This window comes from Schistocerca americana, chromosome X, assembly GCF_021461395.2.
Source record: "Schistocerca americana isolate TAMUIC-IGC-003095 chromosome X, iqSchAmer2.1, whole genome shotgun sequence".
Taxonomy (NCBI): domain Eukaryota; kingdom Metazoa; phylum Arthropoda; class Insecta; order Orthoptera; family Acrididae; genus Schistocerca; species Schistocerca americana.
Genome location: NC_060130.1, coordinates 433,398,819 through 433,422,927, shown reverse-complemented (window position 1 = coordinate 433,422,927; position 24,109 = coordinate 433,398,819). Strand labels below are relative to the sequence as shown.

Genomic DNA, 24,109 nt, shown 5'->3' with positions numbered 1-24,109 from the left:
TGGTCAGACAGTGTGGCAGTGGGATGTAAGTCACCCAAAAAAGGCAGTGGGATGCAAGCCACCTCCCACTCCCTCCCCCCTCCCCCCCCCCCCCCCCCCCCCCCACACACACACACACGCAAATCTAATAGGGAGCCAGAGCTACCTGGTAGGAGGAGGAAGAGAGACAAAGAACTTTGTCGCTCTTTCTTCTTCCATTGCTGTGAATGTGACACATTAGTATACATCACAGCACTCCAGGTTTTAGGAATTATGGAGGAAGAGCAACAAAGTTCTTTGTCTCTCTTACTCCGGAATTCCTAAAACTAGGAGTGTTGTGGTGTATATTAATGTGTCACATTGGCAGCAATGGAAGTTGAGCTTTCTGGAGATAAATAGTCCCCATCATTTCTGTATTTTTGTGAATTTGATGATTTTATAGATTTTGTTTTCCCATTTTTACTGTCATCATCATCATTATTATTATATAGAAAAGGGCTGCAATAATACTCAGAGATAATTTATTCTTGATAAACTTGATTAAGGAGTCTGAGAACAAACTTTCCATTTCACTGCAGTCATTTCTTGATGAATAATTCATATTGCACAGATTACAGAGACTCATCAAGTCTATCATGCTGTGGGAAATAGAATTAGTTACACATGTTACCCTTTATGTTTGCATCTATAATGTCCTTCTGTATAAATATTTCCTATTTTTTTATTTTATTTTATTTTATTTATTTTTTGCTGTTCCTCTGAACACTGAATTATTTGTTCCCACCTCTATGCCACTAAGCTGTTTATGAGATTTTATAAAATAATGTAGTACTGATTTGAATTCCTCTGGGGTATTGAGGTGTCTTGGAATTTGTTGAAGTGTCAGGTTGGTAGGGAAGGAAAGGAATCCTAACAGAAGGCTGTAATAAATCTTCAGTGTGTTTATTAAAGTAGCCAAGTAATTAAATAAAGTAATTAAAACTGTATACACATTGTGTTTAAGTGATTTAGTATCACTGCCATTGGATATCGAAATGGAAGCAGATGAGCTGGCATGGTTATCACAGCAGAATAGTGCACAATGCTGCCACAGTGTGTGTGAGTGAGACATTGCCTGGGCAGAGCCACAGACCCAGATGTTTACCTTCTGACACTAATAGGCCTGGCCTGGCAGTTAATATGTGGACATCAACTACCTCAGAGCTGGCCTTTGCCTCATGCCAGGCTCTGTTTTCCATGTAGTAATTTATTCTGTCATTTGTACCAGTTGCATTTCGTTTGCTCCATGCTTGTTCATATGCAGTGCTCTCTGCTCCCCCGTAGACTGACTCAAATACTGAGTTTGATTCCTCTTCCTGGTTTAAGCTCCAAAGGTTTGTAGTCAAGCTACTGTCAGCATGTATAGTAATATTTTGTGCTGATAGTGAAGGTTCATGATGTTGGCATGCCTGTGCAGATACAAAAAGTAATAATTTTCAATCTTCTGGATGAATGCCACAAGTGTAATGATACACACCAATGGTCCTAAGCATGTGGAGGCCGTTAGTCAGTCGATGTTTCTCCATGGCTGTGCTTTTATGTTTCATCATCCTAATGAATCACTGTTTTTGCTGCTGAACTCCTTGCAGTCCCTGTCACACCATAGAGCATAAGTAACATGACTGGAAGGCTAATAATGTAATTTTATACATTTCACTTTGATAAATGTGGACTATTTGACAACTGCAGCATTGAGGAAGCCCACTCTGCACTTGCAAAAACATGCATACTATTTGTCTTTCATCAGGATATGAGTTAATGATGGAATGCAGGAAAATGTGGGAACTGACAAATTTGTCAAAGAAAGATAACACAGCTGCATACAGACCCTATGTTCCACTCTCTTGTGCAGCACTGTCCTATTGTTGAGATAAATAGTTATCATGTAAGGAGCAAAACAGGATAGTTGGAGCTAAACATTTAATATCATGTTAACACTGAGGTCATTCCAGATGGTTGTTTTGGCAGAGAATTAGAAAATGAAACCCTATGTGAAACATGGTATTGTGTATCTGTTGAAGCTATTGATGTGGTGATGTAGTAGATCTATCTAACCATTTAGATGAGATTAATTTGTGATTTTTCCCCTCTACACAAAGGTAACTGTCAATCAATGCACTTCTATGAAATGGCATTGGTACTAAACATTAATGTATGGCATATTGGTTTAGTGCATGACATTTTTAACTTAAAGAAATTATATTTCCAAACAGCAGAACAACTACTGAATTATTTTGGACTTAAGTTCTACTTTAAATTACAACATAATTTAGAATTAGGACCTCTCTGGAAACTTTCAGTTAATACATTGAATTCATATTCTTGAGGAGTAGAATTTGAATCCTTGTCTGACCAGACAGGCATGTGTATTACTCATAGTTTCATTAAATCACTTTAGGTGAGTGCCAGAATGGTTTCTTTGTAAAAGACCCCAGCTAGAATTTTCTGCAGCATTGTTGCTCATTATTAGTCATCATTGTTGCTCATTATTAGCTTGTATTCCAACTCTAAGTACCTCAGAATGGACGTAGTGTTCAACCCAAATCTTCCTTCTGTCATCCTTCATCTTGTGAATTCAGGTCAAAGAAATTCATTAAATATCAGAAATCTAATATCTGAATAGCTTTAACCTCTCACTTCATGTTGTTATGACTGTTAATAATGGTCTTCTACAACTTTGTGTATGGTGAATATGCTAACATGATATTAATTTATAGTATTTATAATGCAAGTGTGGTTGCTGCTCCTAAAGAATACTGATTCTGCATCAAAACAAGATATGAAGGAGGATGATTGTCTGTACAGTTTGAGTGTAAGAGAGAGGTATTCTCTGATGAAAGCTTTGAGTCAGGTCCCAGGCCATGCTTTGATAGTTCAGTTGGTAAAAGTACCGTGAAAGGCAAATATCTGACAATGAGACCTGGACTAGCATACAATTGTAATCTGCTAGAAGCTTTTAAGGAACAGTTGTTTAAAAGAGTGCAAAACAACTTCTAGTTTTCATTGATAATGAAGCAATATTAGGGGGTTTCATTTTATTTTTCGTATTAAATATATTTCAGCTGATTTGTTTACATTTTTTCATTTGCCTTTCCATTTGATTCATGGTATGTAGCATTCCAACTGGAGTGTAAAAAAAAGTCTCTTAACTTCAAAAGCTTCATGAGCAACAAAGTGTAGGTCCACTATTTATTTATACTCCCAACCATGAAAGTACGTCAGTGAATACGTCACTGAATTTGAAGCTCTGTCATAGACCATTTTCCTTCAATACCAAACAATTTTAGTGATATTGCATTGGGGAAGAAATACAGTTTCACTGGAATATAATGTTATTGATCCTACATCTTAGAATTATGAGAATGAAATGAAACCTGCAATCAACAACCACATCTTAATATTCTAAATTTTACTTAGTGTTTACTCTTAAAATTCCAATGAGGACAGGCGTATGTTCTTTGCATAAGGGTGTAGTACAATTTACCATTTAAGTTGGTCAATTGGTCATATGAGAATTCTTGGTAATGCAATTAAGATGTGGAATATTGTTGAACAATGTGCTAGCCAGCTGTCACCAACATCAATAATGTAAAAGATGATATAGCCATAGGAGGTTTTATGGGTCATGTAACCTTGCAGTTAGCTTTTGACCATTTTGTAATTTGTGTGGAATTTCAGTAGTGGGATTTCTGTTGCATTAAACTTCATCATTTCAGAAATTGCTAGTTAGGTGGATCAATATTGTCACATCAAAGAAAAATGCATGCCAGTTGTATGTATATCTGTTACAAGCTACTTATTTTGAACAAATAAAATAGTTTGTAAGAAATTACCTGGATACATACAGTGACTTAGTGATTCTTAATGCATTTATGGAGACCACAATAGATTACAGGTTTCAAAGTCTTTGGCTGCTGGAGAAAAATACATCAAATGCCTTTATAATTCTGGGCTTACAATCAGAAGGAAATGTAAACAACAGGAGGAGATGTTTCTGTCAATAAGCATTCTGATGAATTGCGTGGAGTATACCATGGAAAAAAGATCTGTACAATGTAAAATGCTTTATTTAGTAAACCATAATAAAATAAGTGCTACATATATGAATAATAATTATGATTCAAGTTGTATGAAGTGCAATCTGGGACATTACATCGCATAAATGACTGAATCTTACACCTGCATCATCCTACATATTGACAATTCAGAAAAAACCCTTAACTGATCAACAGTTAGTTAACTTCAACCAATTTCAAGTTGCTCTGTATTATTATCTATTTCACAAAGGTTGATCCATGGATTTGAGCTCCTATTCTGGCTACAGTAAATTATGAACATTGGTGTATTGTACCTCTGTGGGATTGTGAAAATGTCTACCTTTTTTCGTATGTGCACAAGATATTTCGGTTGAGAAAAGATAATGTATGTGGAAATATTTACAAGATAAAGTGTTTTATGATCATTTTTTTAAGTGTTAACATTGAAGAGATGTAGAACCTTGCTAATAATTATGTGAATAGTTTCATTAGCACAAATTAAAGATACAGTCATTCTTTAATTGCAGGTGGATTTTAATTGTTTTCTGATTAGTAATTTCAGCACAATAATGTCAGCAGCACGATGCTGCAATTGAGACTATTTTAGCAGAGAAAACATGGGAGTACTGCTTGAAGTATAATTGGCAACATCATACATCATTACTAACAAGTAATCTTCATTATTGTCAGTTAAGAGTTTTAATAGCAGTTGCATTAATAGCTGCACTCTATGCACAACTGTGCTGGAGTGTAGTTACCATAGAAATGCTCTGCCACTGTTGTAATGTGTGATATGTGGTAACTCCACCAATGAAGTGTACAACTTTGTTTTTGTGTTCAAATAAAACATTGTAGTGCTCAGTGGCTGTTGCATGTGGAAGGCAAAATTGTTCTTGATGCAAAATGGCATGAATTACTATGAGACTTAAAAGGATAGTGACAACTTTATTCAAGTGAAAATGTATAAGCTTATTTTGAATACTTTAATCTGGGCATCACGTTTTTTTACATTTGGGGTTAACATGAAGAAATACATACTACCTGAAAAAGAAAATGTAGCACCCAGAATGGTAGGAGGAAAGGAAATGAAACTTAATAGTTTGGCTGGGAAGAGTGTCATAAATCCATTGCATCATCTCCTAAGGCAAGCTGACCTACAATGTTGTAACTGTTCCTCGATATTATGGATACTGGTTCCAGGACAGAGATAATGTCTGAGATGGACACAAACATGTCCTATCAGGGACAGATCTGAGGCTCTTGCTGGCTGTGGGAGTGCCTTAAGATCACGCAGACAGTTTATAGAGACAAATGCTGTGTGTGGATGGGCATTGTCCTGCTGAAAAATGATACCACAGTACTGTCACATGAGACATAACAGATGAGGATGCAGAATTTCTGTGGCATACCATTGTGCCAACAGAGGTACCTCAGTCACAACCAGCTATGACTTGAAGCCATACCGAATGGCTCCCCACACCAAGACATCCGGTGTAATGCTGCTGAGCCTCTTCAAAATATTGGAAAAATGGGACTTCTCCCCAGGTTGTCACCATACTTGCCTATGATGTTGAACCAGAGTAGTACTGAACTGTGATTCCTCATATCTACATCTACATCTACATCTGTACTCCACAAGTCCCTGACTAATGGTGCTGGATGGTGCAGGATGTTGCAAAATCTGTTAATTGCAGGATTCAACAATCTGGCCAAATGGAGACCCATGATGAGGCCTCTTTTGAAACACTGTCAGGTGTGACAGCGATCGCTCAACATCTGAAGCTGTTAATGGCCCTTATATACCATACCAGACCTGCTAACAATTGGATGTTAGACTTTTTGTTGGGCAGTGTAAATAACTATCAGGCAGAAGGATGACTGTCCACTGTTAAATTGTGAAAATTGAATTTGTACCCTTCTGCACTGCAGCTCTCAGTAAATGAGCAATGAATTATGTTATAGATTAGTAATAGTAAATGGAAACTCAATCAATGATGTGCAGGAATCAGCTGGAATAAATTTTCCAGGACGGAATGGTCAGTTAGAAAAATAAAACTACCTTAATCATTTTTGCTGCTAGCGTAGGTCTCACTGGTATCAGAGTTGTCTACTTGAATCAGCCATGTCTCTCTTACCATGTTGAAACAATGAGCTCTTTAGCCATACACATAAATTTGAATTACTGAATTCCTCTAGACTACTTGTGGATCATTTTGTAAAGTGGGTGGCATAGCTGTAGAGGATCATGTACCTCAAAAGTCTTGTTTTATCTTGTTCTTGATAATGGCTCAAATACATAAGATGAGGTCGATTTTGCTTTGCAGCGTGCCTCAGGCAACTGCAAAAGTTCAATTTCTTTGTCCAGTGAGTGCAATGTACTCTCCAAAAGAATTCTTGTGACCTAAAGTTCCTGTTAAACTGTAAATTCCTCCAAGATGTTGTATTAGATCAAAGTTTTATGTTACTGTTTTTGAGACATTCTATAATAGAATTATTTTTCCTTTTCATAGACACCTGGCCATTAAAATTCTCCAAACATACTTCTATTATGTACCAGACCTCTTTTGTTAGTTATGCAGAACTTGAAGATGCTCCACATTCTCTTGAAATACGATTACTGCATGTTAACTAATACTGAGTAATAACCAGTTCTCTTTACTGGCTGTGAAATGGAACTGTTGATGCCCTGTTCTATTTCAGCCTAACAATTAACATACTTTCTGATAAGCATGGGCCTCTCTCAATTCAATAAGTCATGTATGGCCTCACACAAGTATAAAGCAACAAAATGTACCATTGGTGACTACTTCACACAGCTACAAAACAACAAATGTTACTTATCTGGTAAGAATGGCGCATATTATTTTTCTGACTGGGAAAAAAAAAAAAAAAAAAATGTCAGGGTGTTCCAAAAGGCTCCATATTAGGCCCAGTCCTATTTCTCTTCTATGTTAATGACTTACCATTAAATATCAACACCCCATCAGTTCTGTTCGCAGATGATACTGCTGTCTTAGTTGAAGATCAGGATTTGGAAAAAATTCCCAAATCTGTGATCAGTACCCCCAGTACCTTAGAAACTTGGTTTCAGCTAAATGGGTTGAATCTAAACATTTCTAAGACTCACATAATGCAGTTCAAAACCAAACAGTCAAAATGTGAGCATATTAAGATTGTACACAACAACCAAGATATAGAAGAAGTTGACTCAGTCAAATTTTTAAGCTTAAATGTAGATAAAAATTTGAGCTGGCAGGCACACATTGAATACCTGGCAAACAAACTGAGCAGCTTTGTATTTGCAGTGCAAATATTATCAACTGCAACCAACATGGACATTCAAAAGGTAGCATATACAAGCTGCTTTGAATCCATTATTAGGTATGGTACTGTCTTTTGGGGTAACTCAACAAACATAGTGCGGATACTACAAATACAGAAAAAAATCATTCAAAATATGTGCACTGCAAATCAGAAAGAATCATGTTGACCATTATTTAGAAAACTTAAAATATCAACTCTGCCATCCCTATACTTATATGAGATTATTATATTTTTGTACACCAGACGTGAATTATTTGAGGAAAACCATTTTGTCCATTCACATGATACTAGAAACAAAGAAAATTTTATGCTCCCCACCCACTGCCTCAGACTGTTTGTCCAGGGACCTCAATACATCGGAATAAAAATTTGTAATAAATTAAAAGGGAACAAGTTGATGCAGATGAATTTAGGTTCACTTAAAAGAAAGCTATATGAGGTACTGACACTGAGGTGTTATTACTCAGTGGATGAATTCATGCAGGACAAACCGGAATTTTTAGCTGGATACAATGTGTTACATATTCCAAGAAATATCCTTATACTCTTATTATTTATTGTGGTGCTATTATTTAATAATGTAAAAATCATTGTGGCTGTATTATAAATTTTTGACATGTCTTCTGTATGCAAACCAAATGGATTGCGAATGTATTGTATGAGATGAATAAAACACAATTCACAATTCACAAAGAATCCCCCAAGTAAATACAACATAAATCACAGGTGAAATGTATCTCAGATGTCTGCATGGAGACGCAAAAACAAAATAAATTAAGTACATGAGATTAACACTTAGAATAAGCTGTATTATATTAATTAAAATATTAAGGCTGTGTAAAACAACAGCAGGACTTGCATTTCCACTTTTTGTCTGGTCCATGTGTTTCGCCATAGGACAGACTGCAACAATCTACATCTGCTATTATTTTTCTAAAACAACTAACTGGAAAGCAATAAACCTCCACCAATAACATATAGTTTTTATGTCCTAAGCAGTGCACAGGAGATAATTCTTGAAAGTACAGTCTCACAATGGCGCTCCTTTAAAGTACACTTCTACATTAATATTTCCATGTATATTGCCTTGTTTCTGACCAAAATAGGATATTTACACATCATATGAAAGAAGACATTTTTGCACTTTAGGAAAGGGGCAACACATTAATGCTCATTAGAAGAGGATCTTGAAGACATGAATCAATCATTAAGAAATGGGTAATAGTTCTATACTGGCTAAATAAACTGCAGAACAATATTCTGAAGAAAAAATACACCCTTTATTATGATAGACCTTTTCATATCAATATCAAACTGTGTGAATGATGAATAGTGTTGAGGGATAATATGTAACTAACAGCTGGGGTAAGTTCTGTTATGTTGCTGCACAATGTAAAAGTCAAGTTGTTTAGAGCAGAATTTATCCACACAAAAATCACAATTTTTATGGTACTTAATGTCAGCATTTCTGTATTGTCAAAAACAAGGGCATGTGTGTACATGTTTGCTTGCTTTTGAATCACTTTTTAAAGTCAATTGATACATTGATTTCATAATGTAACTCTATCTTTGATTAAACTTGAATTGAATGTGAACTCTCCTATTTAAACTGTGTAAATGTGTGCATAATCCAGTGTGTTGTCTTTGTTTTTACGCATATCTGCACATGCCCAGATATTGTGTGTTAGTGGCAGATAGCTCATTTAGCCTGTAGAGCTTAGAATGATTAATGAGATATTAGTGGAAATTAGGAAACTGCATGAGTACTCACTCTGTATCGTTTTACCACATTAGGATGTTGAATACTGAGATTTCATGTGTTTCACATACTTATTTGTGTTTCTCAAATCCTGCTCTTCCTCTCTTGTTTTAAGATGGTGTATTGTGTGGAATGTTATTTAGTTGCATAGATAGATTCAGAGAGATTTTAACCATGTTATTATCCTTTTATACTGAATGGAAAATGAGACGTTTCAATCAGAAAGTATTGTATGGTGAGTTTATGCTTTGGAATAGCTCACAATGCCACCTACTTCCTCTAAGTCATATGTAAATTTGGATTGCTATACATGAGAGACCAGTAAACACAGCAGCTGAGCTATGTAACTCAGGAAATCGTAAAACAGTCATCATGTTGTTTTTTTATAGGTTTCTTTCAGATTAAATTACCAGTTACATGTATCCTAACATATTTTCACAGTGAATATGTGCTGTTTAAGAAAATATGGAGAATTAATTCCAACACCTCTAAGTAATCCTAACCATTTTGTTATGTTAATTCAGTTTGATAACTTACTCTTTACAAAATTAACTTTCCAATACTAATTTAGTATGCATGTTTTACTGAATTTATTTCAGATTAATTTATAGTTCCTAATTTTGGCTTGGTATTTGTTAACTATAGAAGTCTGCTGTGGTATGTGGATTGTTATTCAGGTTAGCAATCCAATAATATGTGTGTTTGGTTTCAGGGATTTGGTGGTCATAGTCCTTCCAATAATGAGGCGGTAGTATTCTTTCAATAGACCTTTTATTCCAGTCTTTTGTAGATAAAATTGCAGTTATTTCAATTTTCCATTAATTTTTCTAGCTATATTCAATTTGCATGATTTTGTAAACCACAGATCTGATTTTAAATTTTTTTAAATTATTTTTCACAAGTACCTATGCACATTATTTCACTTATAGTATAGTTTAGAATTTTGGCACACAGTTTGGGGAAGTAAACTGATTTTTTTATTATAAACATCACCTTTTGATTAATTTCATTCAGTTGCAAGTCCTTTTGTTTTGCTTTTATTTCTTCTATAACATTTTGGTAAGCCTAAGATAGCAAAGACTGGAAACTGCCTCCAAAAGCCATTGTTTTAACGCAGAATAACACCTTATTAGGAATCACATTAGTATTAAAAAAGTCTTAGATCCACACTAGTTAAATATCCTTTATTCTTCTCACCTATTAATGAACAAAACTTGGAAAATCGATTTTCAGCACTGAATAGTGATTAATTTAAATTTTGATAAGACATCCGAAGATACTTACGTTTCTAAAGTGCCAAACTGTGGTCAGTGTTGTTGATTAGGCACTTCAGTGCTAAATATTAAGTTTAGTATAGCTATGCCATCTATGTAATGATATAGGTCCCTATGTATTGATTTGATTGGCAGTTTGATATAGCTGTAGACACTTTTCCAGTTGATCGCCTCTGGCTGCAGTTACTTGAAGAGTGACTTCAATATAAACACAGACCAGTCACAAATTGACTAATGAACAACTCAGAAGTTCATTCTGTATGTAACTAACTGTAGATCATGTTATGAACCTCAGTTTTATGTTTTGTTTAAGGCCTGTTGGAAGTGTATTAATGTGTTATTACTTTACATTAATACTGAAAATTTTTGCCCCATCCAGCTCTGAGAAGAACTAACATAGCTTAAGAAGGTGATTTTAAGCATTTGAAAACAACATGAATGAGACACTTCAACAAAATTTGTAGTGAGCTTTGGGCTTGTAGTGGTCGTTAATGAAATTATGCAGGGAAGAAGTTATTATGTTCAGAGTCATTGCCTGAAGCCACATGATGTTTAAAGTGCTACACGGTAGAGATGGCTTTTGAATTTTGTCACAAGAGTATACTGAAAAGAAGTAAATGGCTAACTGAAACTAATAGCACCATTGATTTCATTAGTAAAAATCAGACTTGTATCCAAATAGGCTTCTTCATTATTTGAGAAAATGAGAAACAATTTGTATCCTTAACACAAAAGTCTGTCAGAATTGTGTTAAATATGATTGCAGCAATTAACAGTAAAATTTGATTTCTTCATACTGTTTGTTCTTGCACTGTCTTTATTATATCATTACACATTAAACACATATCGGAAGATTAAATCTTTAATTTTGATTAAAAATTAACTTTTATTTATTATTTAGTGAGAAGAAAAATAGCTGTTCCATGATGGGGCATGGCCTGTACCCATACTGCATACCTCCATTTTCAAAACACACTAAACTCATAGCATTGCAATAGTTAACAGTGGTTGCCATGAATATCAGTGACTGGAAATGATCATTCAGTACCCTCAGAACATTGTCTTCATTAGATTCTTGTCAGAACATACTCTCTCTATGGATACAGTGTAGTTATTACTTCCCTGCCTAATTAAAATTAAATTAAAATGTAGAACTTTCACCCCTTTCTTCTCACTTACACATCCACTTTGTATCACACATTATGTGATGCTCATTCTCCCTTCTTTACAGTATCTTTGCATTTTTCTCAGACTTCTACAAACATTTTTCCAGTTTTAAGCAGTAAACACTTTGCCAGATTTTAATGTCTGCCAAAGAGTACTTATTTTTTTAATCTTCCACCTGAAGTGTCTTTAACGAGATGAAATTCTATTGCTTACTTTGCATGTTTGATCCACTATTTGCCAAAGTTCATTTATTAACAGTGTTGCTGTAATTCACATGCTTTTCAATACAGCCAGTGTTGCTTAAATTATCCTGTGACAGTAAATATATATTGTCACACCATTAGCACAATAAATTTTTCCTTTATGAACACTTCTGATGTTTGCATTAAAACAAAGGTATGATTGATATATCGTTTCTGTATCCACATATAGTTTGACAAAACAAGCTAACAGTAACTTCTAATTAGAGTTGTTCTGCATTCAGTAGTCATGTAATTATTTATGTACAAATTGGAATACTCTATGTTGTACAGAGGCATACACAGTTATATTTTCAAGTCATAAATCATTGTGAATTAATTAATAATGATGGAGACACTCATAATACATAGAGCTGTAATTGAATATCTCATTCCTATCTTGAAAAACATGAATAAATCATGCCTCAAACTCTCACCCCTTCTAATTCATCTTTTTAATTTTCCTCTCTCTGATGAATTGCTTCTGCATTTTAGATCATTTAATGAATAAATTTTTACTGCTATTCTCGTTATTCAAATTTTCTGAAGAGAAACAAAACAATGTGTTATGTTATGAATTATTTTAACAATGCTTGAGCTCTGTTTCTCAAAAGTTAAGAAATATTTTAATTATTTAAGTTCTACTTATTACAGCACATCACTGTTGGTATTATTAAAGCTAAATACTCCACCACTGTAAATAAGTTGCACACAAAGCATTTATTGTTCCAGATATTTAGTTGTCTCAGTAGTTAAAAAGCATGACTGCATGCTGTTTAACAAGTGAAGTTGGCTAAAAGTAGTTTTGTTGATAAATAATTTCTCTTTCATGGAATTGTTTTGCAGCTATAAGCCTTCTTGTTTAAACTTTTCATTAAATGCATTGCTTGAGCTCATTAATTGACTGCACAGCTTCTGCACCATTGATATGTAACATGATTTCACTACTATCATCTGCGAATAAATCTATAATCTTGGTGATAATAATTTCAGTACGGTGTAGTTTATGGTCCAATTCATGCTAATTTCTTACTAATCTTTTTTTAAAATAATGAATAGGAAATAACTACTATTACTATCATATGGTCAGAACAACATGCGGAGCCTATTCATGTTTTCTGATCTTATAGTTTATCAAACAACAAAGTTAAAAACCTACATATTTATTAGCAAAATAATCTTAATTTCTTCTGTACATTAATTTAGTAAATCCAGTATAGCACTTTCTCTCTCTCTCTCTCTCTCTCTCTCTCTCTCTCTCTCTCTCTCTCTCTCTATCTCTCACTCGCTCTCACTCATTGTATGTGAGCGTGTGTGTGTGTGTGTGTGTGTGTGTGTGTGTGTGTGTGTGTGTGTGTGTTTGTGTGTGCATTATGTTACAACTGTGTTAATAGCCTATATTGTTAAGTAATGTAGTGCAAAAACTCTGCTCTGGAAATATGAAAGATATTTTGCATTGTGTATGTGAATACAGTTTATGCAAAATTTGTATGAAACTTTCCTATGTGTTTACCCTCTCTGAATTCTGTTTTACAATTGTTGTCTAGTATTTGTTTCAAATCAGATACACAAACATTTGTAAAATCACTGCAGATCTTTAATTGTTAAGTAAAATGTAGCGTTTAACACAGACAAATTTAAATAATTATATTTGATTGGACGAACCATGCACAGTAAAATGTAGGCTTTTCTCACATTATGGAGTTGTTTTATGGACAGAGGGCATCATTTTTTAACTGCCTGATGGACATGGCTGGCCAATGGACGGGCACATCTCGAACTGGCAGTCTGGAGCCTGAATTAGCTGAAGAAACAGGCCTCCTCTCCAGAAGAAACACTCATCGCAAGAGCATCAGGTATGTTTAAATCAGTCTCTCATACTGTCCTGCTTGAATGCATAAATGACATACAGACAGGAAATGTGGCAAACCTCAAGATTCATGTTTATTAGATATGAAAAGAATCATCTTCTGTATCATTATCTGCTTCAACATCAGAAAGTTGTGCCAGTTCTTTTCATTTCAGATATTGCCCTACAAGTCTTTGCTAATCTCCATTGCACTTTTTCAATAATCACATTATGTAATATGCATAAATGTACAAATACTCATATGGATCTGAGTGATAGTGTTGGTGAACAGCTGGGTGCTGGGAGAAAACCTCAAGTTCATTGACTATTTTTTTGTCCCTCCTCATTTTTTTCAACAGGACTGCTTATGCTATTTCATGTTTACTACAGTCTACATCATTTTATGCTACCCAACTACTAAGGAGTAGTTTTAAATGTTATATTCTCTAAGTCAGCCAGTATTGTTCCATTAAGTCAAGGAGGTCTCTGAATCAAAGCACACCAACTTTTATGCACAGTGTAAAAAATGGCACATATGCAAAATTTTAGTGCTTAAAGGAGATAAGAGGAAACACAGTTTTATTTGATAAAAAGGTCAACAGATCCACCATTTCTCTGATAGAGGCCCATGAACATTTGGACACTACTGATTTTCAGAGATGATGTATGAACTGTAGTGAGATGAACATTGTTTTAGAGATGTTGCTGGTAGAAGCCATAGGACTGAGGTTAGGAGAACATGGTGGCCCTGGTACTGCCCGCTCTCCCCACCCCCAAGTCTTCCAATCCAACAACTGGAGTAAATATTGTCTAAATGCTTTTTGACATCAGCAGCGAAGTACAGTGGGCCCCATTTTCAGAAAGATGCACGTCATGCTGAAAGATATGGTAATTTTCTTCACTGAGCATGTCATACAGAAGATAAGGCCCTGTCAGACTGTTGCAAATGATACCAGCCCATACACTTGTCGATGGTGGAACATACGCATTGCCTCAGGGCTTTCCAACTCCCAGACATGGCTTTTGTGTCTGTTGAACATTCCATCCCTTATGAAGGCAGCTTTGTCAATAAACAGAATGCCTTTTTAGAGGTCAAGGAATTTTACAAATTGGTGTAGATATCATCGATGGAAATTGATGTGCTGGAGAAAGTCATCAACTGACAGGTCTTGTACTTTCTGGTACTTGGATGAGAGCATGCCTGTATTACTTAAGACATTCAACACATTGATGTTGGAGGTATTTAGTTCTTTGTCTAGAGATCATGTTATGGTACTGGAGTTGCCCTCAGTGTGCTGTAGCACAGATTCCTCAGTCTGAACAGTTCACTGCAAGTTCTTATCTAAGGGACCCTGTTTCATTAAGATGACCATCAATTTTTGGAAATGTGACATAGTTTGATTATCTCTACCCTGGAAATCCTTCAGTATGCAGGCACCTTGAGATGCAGGGTCAGGGCTTTTCTCCGCCTCGTGATGGCTGGGTGTTGTGTGCTGTCCTTAGGTTAGTTAGGTTTAATTAGTTCTAAGTTCTAGGCGACTGATGACCTCAGCAGTTGAGTCGCATAGTGCTCAGAGCCATTTTGAGATGCATGCCAGCTAACTCAGTTAGAATGTAATTAGCCATTAAGAATCTTTAAACCCAAGTAGACACTTACATTTAAACACAACATAACATAAAGAATAATAATGTAATTGCTTATCAGTGGATGTGGACATTCTTAGTAGTAATGAAAGCTTACCCTCCTTATCTGTAAGATGTAAATTGTGTTGCAAATCAGACTCCAGTGTCAACATATTGATAAAAAGCAGTCAAAACAACCACGAATGTTAGTCTAAGAGAGGTAAAGTACCAAACCCCTCAAGGATCCCTAGTGGAGAAATGATGTGCTAGTGACATATGTGTCATGTAACAAACACGATTATTTTTATCTCCTCTAATATCCCTAAAAGTTTGCATATGTAGTTTTTTATGCCTTGTATAGCCTTTTCATACAGTTATTTTAGTGATGTTCAAATAAAAAGTTGGCTACTTGATGCATTCTGTGCCGAGAGACCCCGAGAATACTTTGTGGCAATGCCAGTGTGCTCTGTGTCTCTGTCCCCTGGCACATGGCACATGACACTCTCTCCAACCATTGTCTACCCTTGTAACTGGCAGTGCCAATGTGAGCAGCACGTTCTGTTTCATCTGACTCTCCCTACAAGTTTCATATGCTTGGGAAACTACTGCTGCCACTTCTTAACCCTTTTGCTGCTACAGATGAGCTCTTTGCATACCATGCTGAGACTGTCTTTGCTACGGCTGTACTGCTTGCTAAATGCTAGTGCCTGTGCTGAGATATGGTGTTCTGGCTGATATGAAATACTCCTCATCCAATTTTTTGAAAACTAGTAGGTGAAAAAAATTGATTTTTGCACATTTTACAGTCTGATGTTATCACTTGATAAGCAACTTCCTCCCCCCCTCCCTCCCCCCCCCCCCCCCCCCCCCCCCCCCGATTATCTGTCACACTTACTGCACTGCATCAAATTAAGTAAAACATTGCTCCAACTTTTAAAGAGTTCACAGAGGTAAAAACACATTGTGTAAACTTTGCATATAGTTGATTTTAGCTGATACATTGCAGTGAATGAAATGTAGATAAGATATCAAAACTTCATTTAAAATTCAGAACAGAATGATAATTCATTTTGTTCGTGAGTTGTTGGGTTAATATCTGACGGATGTTCGGGTGCAATGTGTAGTTCCATCCGTGCAGACTTGCCGGTTGCTAAGAAATACGTATCATCCATTTTTAAGAAAACTATTTGGCGAAAAAATTAGATTTTTGCACATCTAACTGCCTGATATCTTCACTTGATAAAGGACTGAATTTCTTTTTGTTATATGCCATAGTTACTGTGCTGCATCAAATTAAGTAAAACATTGTGCAGTATTTTAAAGATTTTACAGAGGTAAAAACACATTGTGTAAATTTTTTGTATGGTTGATTTTAGCTGATACATTGCAGGTGATGACATTTAGATAAGACATCGAAATGTTATTAAAAATTGAGATCAGGACAAAATCTCATTTCATTCTCAAGTTACACTCCTGGAAATGGAAAAAAGAACACATTGACACCGGTGTGTCAGACCCACCATACTTGCTCCGGACACTGCGAGAGGGCTGTACAAGCAATGATCACACGCACGGCACAGCGGACACACCAGGAACCGCGGTGTTGGCCGTCGAATGGCGCTAGCTGCGCAGCATTTGTTCACCGCCGCCGTCAGTGTCAGCCAGTTTGCCGTGGCATACGGAGCTCCATCGCAGTCTTTAACACTGGTAGCATGCCGCGACAGCGTGGACATGAACCGTATGTGCAGTTGACGGACTTTGAGCGAGGGCGTATAGTGGGCATGCGGGAGGCCAGGTGGACGTACCGTCGAATTGCTCAACACGTGGGGCGTGAGGTCTCCACAGTACATCGATGTTGTCGCCAGTGGTCGGCGGAATGTGCACGTGCCCGTCGACCTGGGACCGGACCGCAGCGACGCACGGATGCACGCCAAGACCGTAGGATCCTACGCAGTGCCGTAGGGGACCGCACCGCCACTTCCCAGCAAATTAGGGACACTGTTGCTCCTGGGGTATCGGCGAGGACCATTCGCAACCGTCTCCATGAAGCTGGGCTACGGTCCCGCACACCATTAGGCCGTCTTCCGCTCACGCCCCAACATCGTGCAGCCCGCCTCCAGTGGTGTCGCGACAGGCGTGAATGGAGGGACGAATGGAGACGTGTCATCTTCAGCGATGAGAGTCGCTTCTGCCTTGGTGCCAATGATGGTCGTATGCGTGTTTGGCGCCGTGCAGGTGAGCGCCACAATCAGGACTGCATACGACCGAGGCACACAGGGCCAACACCCGGCATCATGGTGTGGGGAGCGATCTCCTACACTGGCCGTACACCACTGGTGATCGTCGAGGGGACACTGAATAGTGCATGGTACATCCAAACCGTCATCGAACCCATCGTTCTACCATTCCTAGACCGGCAAGGGAACTTGCTGTTCCAACAGGACAATGCACGTCCGCATGTATCCCGTGCCTCCCAACGTGCTCTAGAAGGTGTAAGTCAACTACCCTGGCCAGCAAGATCTCCGGATCTGTCCCCCATTGAGCATGTTTGGGACTGGATGAAGCGTCGTCTCACGCGGTCTGCACGTCCAGCACGAATGCTGGTCCAACTGAGGTGCCAGGTGGAAATGGCATGGCAAGCCGTTCCACAGGACTACATCCAGCATCTCTACGATCGTCTCCATGGGAGAATAGCAGCCTGCATTGCTGCGAAAGGTGGATATACACTGTACTAGTGCCGACATTGTGCATGCTCTGTTGCCTGTGTCTATGTGCCTGTGGTTCTGTCAGTGTGATCATGTGATGTATCTGACCCCAGGAATGTGTCAATAAGGTTTCCCCTTCCTGGGACAATGAATTCACGGTGTTCTTATTTCAATTTCCAGGAGTGTATTTGGTTTTATATCCAAAGGATAATTGTGTGTGATACACCCATTCACATCCTTGCTCATCACAAATCATCTGATCATAATGAATGTCATATACTGTAAATTATTAAAGATATTGAAAGAGGATTTTCTCCAAATGGTAGCACACAATGAGGCAAATATGTTGTATGATAAATACTCAAAATGGTTTTATTCGCTGAGATATGGAAGTTACTCATCTGAAGCAGTGAGAGCTTGGTGACTCAGGATACATTCAGACATCTATAACACTGTAGGAAAATGCAAGTGGCTCATGTATACTCACCCACAACACCTGGGGAATGCCATAGCAGGATGTGTATACATGCCCACAGCAGTGAAAGGGTTAATGTAATAGTTGTTGTGTTTGGTTTATGCCAGCCATAATGAAGACTGCAGTGCTAAGTACCCCCAGGATAACTAAACTAGTATGTAAATAGTATCTTTTTTAGTCTGTAGTCACAATTTTTTATTTTGCCGATTGTGTACCAGTTTCAGTGTGTAGTACCATACTTCGGCCATCTTCTGACATGCAATCATCATGCTCACTTCCCAAGTAGGTGAATCAAATACTTACACATACTAGAGAAATGAATATGACAAATGCATGCCAGGGTATTACCTGAGGATGGTACTGCATATCAAAACTGGTAGTCAGTAGGCAAAATAAAAAATTATGACTATAGACTAAAATAAATAGTTTTTCTGTGTTGGTCACTGTTCCAACCAACTGTATGTTGGGAATATGTAATATGTAAACCAGTGCTGAAAATTCTATGCACACCACCTGACATGTGCACTACAGACAGAAAAGGTAGGATGACACTGTTGGCTGGACCATCATGTAATACACAGTTATTTGCCACAGAACATCACCCCACCACCCAACCCCTTATGTGCATACCACTTTAGTAAAAGTAGACATTGCAATTAAACCTAAATTTCTGGCTCTGCTCACCACCATCGAAAACCAAATCCTAAAAACTCATTGAGTTCATAACCGGAAAATGTCAGCCATCACATTGCTTCAGCTTCTACCTCTATCATCATCTCCATCATTTACAAGGACACAATCTCCCCTAAGTAAGTCCTTCTGGTTACTTTGTTTAAGGCAAATGCCAAAATGTTTTGTTTGAAAAGGACACAGCTGATTTCCCTCACCACCAGTTTCTGAGCTGAGCTTGTGCTTGGTCTCTAATGACCTGGTTGTTGATGAGAAATTATTCCTTAATCTTTCTTTCTTTCTATCTGTTTGTGTGTGTTTGGATTTCTGATGTATGAAAGTAATCACAATATTGCCTTTAGCCTTAACTAATTTCTGTGCAATAATTTTATTACTGCATACCAAATGCCACAGTGCTAGTGACTAACTAGTGTCTGGTAAAATATTACTTCATGCACTCTTGTGCTGAAATGAAAAATTATATTAATTTCCTGAAGATAATTCCCTGAAGATAATAGTTTTCTCTAACATTATCATGTATATGTGTATACAAGGTGTTTAACTGGTGCTCCAATTTCATTTTGGTATAATGTAAAAAAACATGACACATAATATCTCCCCTGCTCCAATAAAGCACTTGGATGTCACCCTTGTACTAACTGATATTTGAGGCTCCACATTATTTCAACCTCAGTACTTAATTGTTGCATAAGATCATTTGGATCCCCTTTGAAACAGGCAAAACATTGCTGAGAAATTTGCATTCACATTTGGGTTTTGTCAATATTGAACAAATGCAGCTCTCATTTTGTTCAGTCTTTCAAATAGCTAATTATTAACTAATATTCTGTACAATTTCTTCTGACTTTTCTATGAAATCAGCTATTTTATCTATTTTTGATTGCTGATAATCCAATATTGTGTTTCGAATCTTCTTAAAGTGTTACTGGGTTTGGAGTTTGGGGACGTCCTTCACATGAATCATGTTCTGGAGAATTACTTCCATATTTGAATTGAGGCATCTGTTTTCTTAGTTATCCAGGTGAAGAACTCAACTTATCCATTTTAATGTATTATTACTTTTAATTAATGTTTATGCCAAATAAGCAATGAAGAAAGTGAAAGAAAATTTTGCAAAATGAACAAGGCTCCTTGGGGAAGAAATGCCCATGCCAAGGTTTCAGGAACATATAGCTCTTCTGATCAGAAGTAAGGATGACTTGTAAGACCTGTTCAGTATAATGGACAGCACACTCAACACAAAATATTGCCTCATGGTAAACACAGCTAAGACAAAGTTGATGAATTAATAGAAGTAAGAGAAGGGACATGATTAAATAAAAAATTAAGAGTCAAACAACAGCAGTAGAAGTGAATGAATTCTCCTATACAGGAACTGACATTACAAATAATGGGAAAAGCAAAAAAGATATCATAAGTAGGACACTTAGCATGTTTGGGGGTTTTGTAATTGAATGTGTGTTTTTAATACCACTGTTACTGGACTGATTCTTATGACAGTTATGACCAAACATGAAGAAAAATTAGATGTGGTACCTACACAGTGACCAGTAACCTGAGTAATTTGGTACCTTACTGCTTATCTGCCACTGTAGGCTGCATGCCAGCAGTATTATTACATACTATTAGCACCTTAAGCACTGACAACATACAACTTGCTGTTATCATTGAATCCAAGAGTAGCCCTGCTGCTCTGCTCTCGTTGTTACATGCTGTAATGACCCTGTTTCGCATCTTATAAAGAGGTGGCCAAGGACAGAGGGGTTTAGTCACTAAAATAATATTGCTGAGACTATAATGAAGTGGGTATTTATTGTTGAGGCTCATTCACTTCTCATGACTGGAAGTAAACAAGATACTTGATATGGTAATAAAATCATGTTCAGCACCTAGAAATTTACAAGAGTACAAGAAAGACATTGATCTCACACGCTTTAATGAGATGGCCATTAGTCTTGCTTACACTCAAAATTTGTGAATGTAAATACTTACTAAGGAATAAAAATCAAAATATTAGCAAAACATGATAAAAAGTAATCTCTACCAGAATTTAGAATTGAAGATGCACATAGGACTCTCATACTGATAACACTAGAAATAAGAAAAGCACTGCCATACAGATCATTTGATTGTTCTTTAAAATCTAAAATTTGAATTAAGCTTCACACTGCACTACTTGGTCAGCACATATCCTCTAAGCACTTCCCCATGACAGTGTCATTCTGAGAATTTCCCACAGTATGGAAAGTCTGTATGTACTATGAGCCTTATAGAACATTTACACAGAAACTTATGCCCATGCACAATATATTCTACCCATTCTGACCACATGTGTTTGTGATAGCCTCACCACTCCGCAGTGGCTTATTGTCTTCTCTTATTATTGTTCTGTGTATGCCTGAATCCTGCTAATTACTGTGCTCTGTGCAACCACACTTATTGAAAGATATCAGTTTACAATGAATAGGTGAATCATGCACCATACCGAGCGAGGTGGCGCAGTGGTTAGACACTGGACTCGCATTCGGGAGGGCGATGGTTCAATCTCGCGTCCGGCCATCCTGATTTAGGTTTTCCGTGATTTCCCTAAATCACTCCAGGCAAATGCCAGGATGGTTCCTCTGAAAGGGCACGGCCAACTTCCTTCCCTAATCCGATGAGACCGATGACCACGCTGTCTGGTCTCCTTCGCCAAACAACCAAACAACCATGCACCATATGCAAAGTGTGATTATTTCTGTAAAAAGAGAGTTACTGAGGTTCTGGAAGGTACCAACAGGGATGTGAAGCCATGCTGATTCCAGTGCCATGGTCACCTCCATTAGATCTCTCAGTTGAGGATCCTTTGTGCCTTCTAGAATGACAAGATCATCCAGAGGATGCCACAAAAACATTCCCCAGACCTTAATGCTCTCTCCCCCATTCTGGACTCTGCAAATGATCCGATGGCCATTTATGCTATAGAGCATAAAACATGATTTATCTGAAAAGGCCATCTTTTGCCATTCAGTGGACATCCAGATGCAGTATTGGTGTGCAAGTTCCAGCCTCCATCACCAATGAACAACAGACAGGTACATGAACCAAATGCTTGCCACCCATATGCAGCAACATTCACAGAATGATCATTGAGGAGACACTGTTAGTAGCCCCTTGGGTCATATGGGTGGTCATTTGCTCAACAGTTGAACATCTATTCACCTGTACACATCTTTGTAGCCATTGTTCACACCCGTTACCTGCAGTTTGTGGTGCACCACAGTTGCCTTGGCGTCAGTTTCGAATAGCGCCATTTTGCCATGCATCGTGACCAATTTACAAACTTAGCCACTTCAGAAGTGCTTCTACATTTGGTCTGAAAGCCTATGATCAGTTTCTTTTGGATTTCAGATACATCACTCCATTTCCACATTATGACAATGACTGCACTGTTTTCTACATCCCCTGGACACAGTTTATATACTCTGCATTGCTAATGGTGCCACTTACCACCTGTGAGTGATTATTGTACATTGACGTTGAACATAGGTGGTGGTCACATTAATGTGAGGTGGCACAGTGGTTAGCATACTGGACTCGTATTCTGGAGGACGATGGTTCAAACCCCTGTCCTGTCCCATCCTGATTTAGGTTTTCTGTGATTTCCGTAAATCACTTCAGGCAAATGCCGGGATGGTTCCTTTGAATGGGCATGGCCGACTTCCTTCTCCAGCCTTCCCTAATCCAGTGGGACCAATGGCCTTGCTGTTTGGTACCCTCCCCCAAATCAACCAACCAACCAACAACACTAATGTGATTGAGCTGTATGATACTATTCACTGTTACTGTGCTGCAATCCACATGAGCAAAGAAAGCTCTATCCAATGAAAGAACTTCTTGGTATCATATATTAATATGGGGTTGTTGTTAAAATTTGTGTTTCAAGCACAGAACTGCATGCAACTGAGATGTGGAGCATGGAAGAGAAGAATTTCATGACTGGCTTGGAATACCTGCATCTGGGCCTATACATTGGTTGTAGATTTTTGCAGTCACTGTGTTCTTTAGAATAACTCACCATGTCATGTTTATTCCTATTTGTATCTGTGCCAACAGCTGTTCCACTATTCACTTGAAAATGTACTCAAAACACTTAGTTTCTTGAGGATGGTGATAAATGCAAATTAGTTGAGATAAAATTGTGGAAGTGTTACAGAGAAATAAGATTGAGAATGTGAAACATGATGTAATAAGGATGACAGACAGTGCGAAAGAAGGAGCCAAGAAGTACAGCAGTATTAGGAAAGAAAGGGAAAATTGAAAAGATAGAGTAACTTGTGAAATGTTGGCATCCCTTCTAAGAGTCACCATGCACATTTTCTCTGGTGTTTTGATAGATATTTGCAATTTCATTTTTGCAATACATTGCTCAGGCCAGCCCAAACACAATACTGTTTATCATGTCTTTCATGTGATGCCCAGTGGTGACAGAAAGTGTCAATTTGTTTTTGTGCAAAATTTTATGTGCACATTCAATAGAGCAGTCTCAGGTTAGTTGTTTTTTTTTATGTGTATTAACAGGAACAGTAAAATGTGAAGAATAACCAGGACTCCAGTGGCAACTGAGCAGTGCTGCTGCATGGCAGTTGCAATCAGTGTGGGCCAAAGTGGTGCTGTTGCTGCTGGATTACTGGTTATTCTTCATGTTTTACTGTCCTGTTAATACATATCAATAAAATAAGTATCATAATAGACTATTTTTGGACTGCTCTCTTGAATGGACATGTAAAATTCTGCTTTAAATATCATTTAGTGTGCAATGGGAAAGAAAGCAACACTTTCACTTGACACTGGGTGTGGCATGACATATGTGAAGAGCAGTAAGTATTTTTGCTGACTCCAGCTGCACATAGCAAAAATGAAATTTCAGATATCTGCTGCAACACCAGAGAAAATGGACCTGATGACTC

At 37.5% G+C, this 24,109-nt stretch overlaps 1 protein-coding gene across 1 annotated transcript in view; it reads left to right on the top strand.

Moving 5' to 3' along the window:
• The window catches only part of LOC124554740 (voltage-dependent calcium channel type A subunit alpha-1-like), a 339,549-nt gene that overhangs the window by 306,773 nt on the left and 8,667 nt on the right, over positions 1-24,109 (top strand). The window contains exons 11-12 of the mRNA XM_047128387.1: positions 9,851-9,886; positions 13,538-13,674. Coding sequence (XP_046984343.1) covers positions 9,851-9,886; positions 13,538-13,674 — 173 coding nt within the window. The remainder of the gene's footprint in view (positions 1-9,850; positions 9,887-13,537; positions 13,675-24,109) is intronic.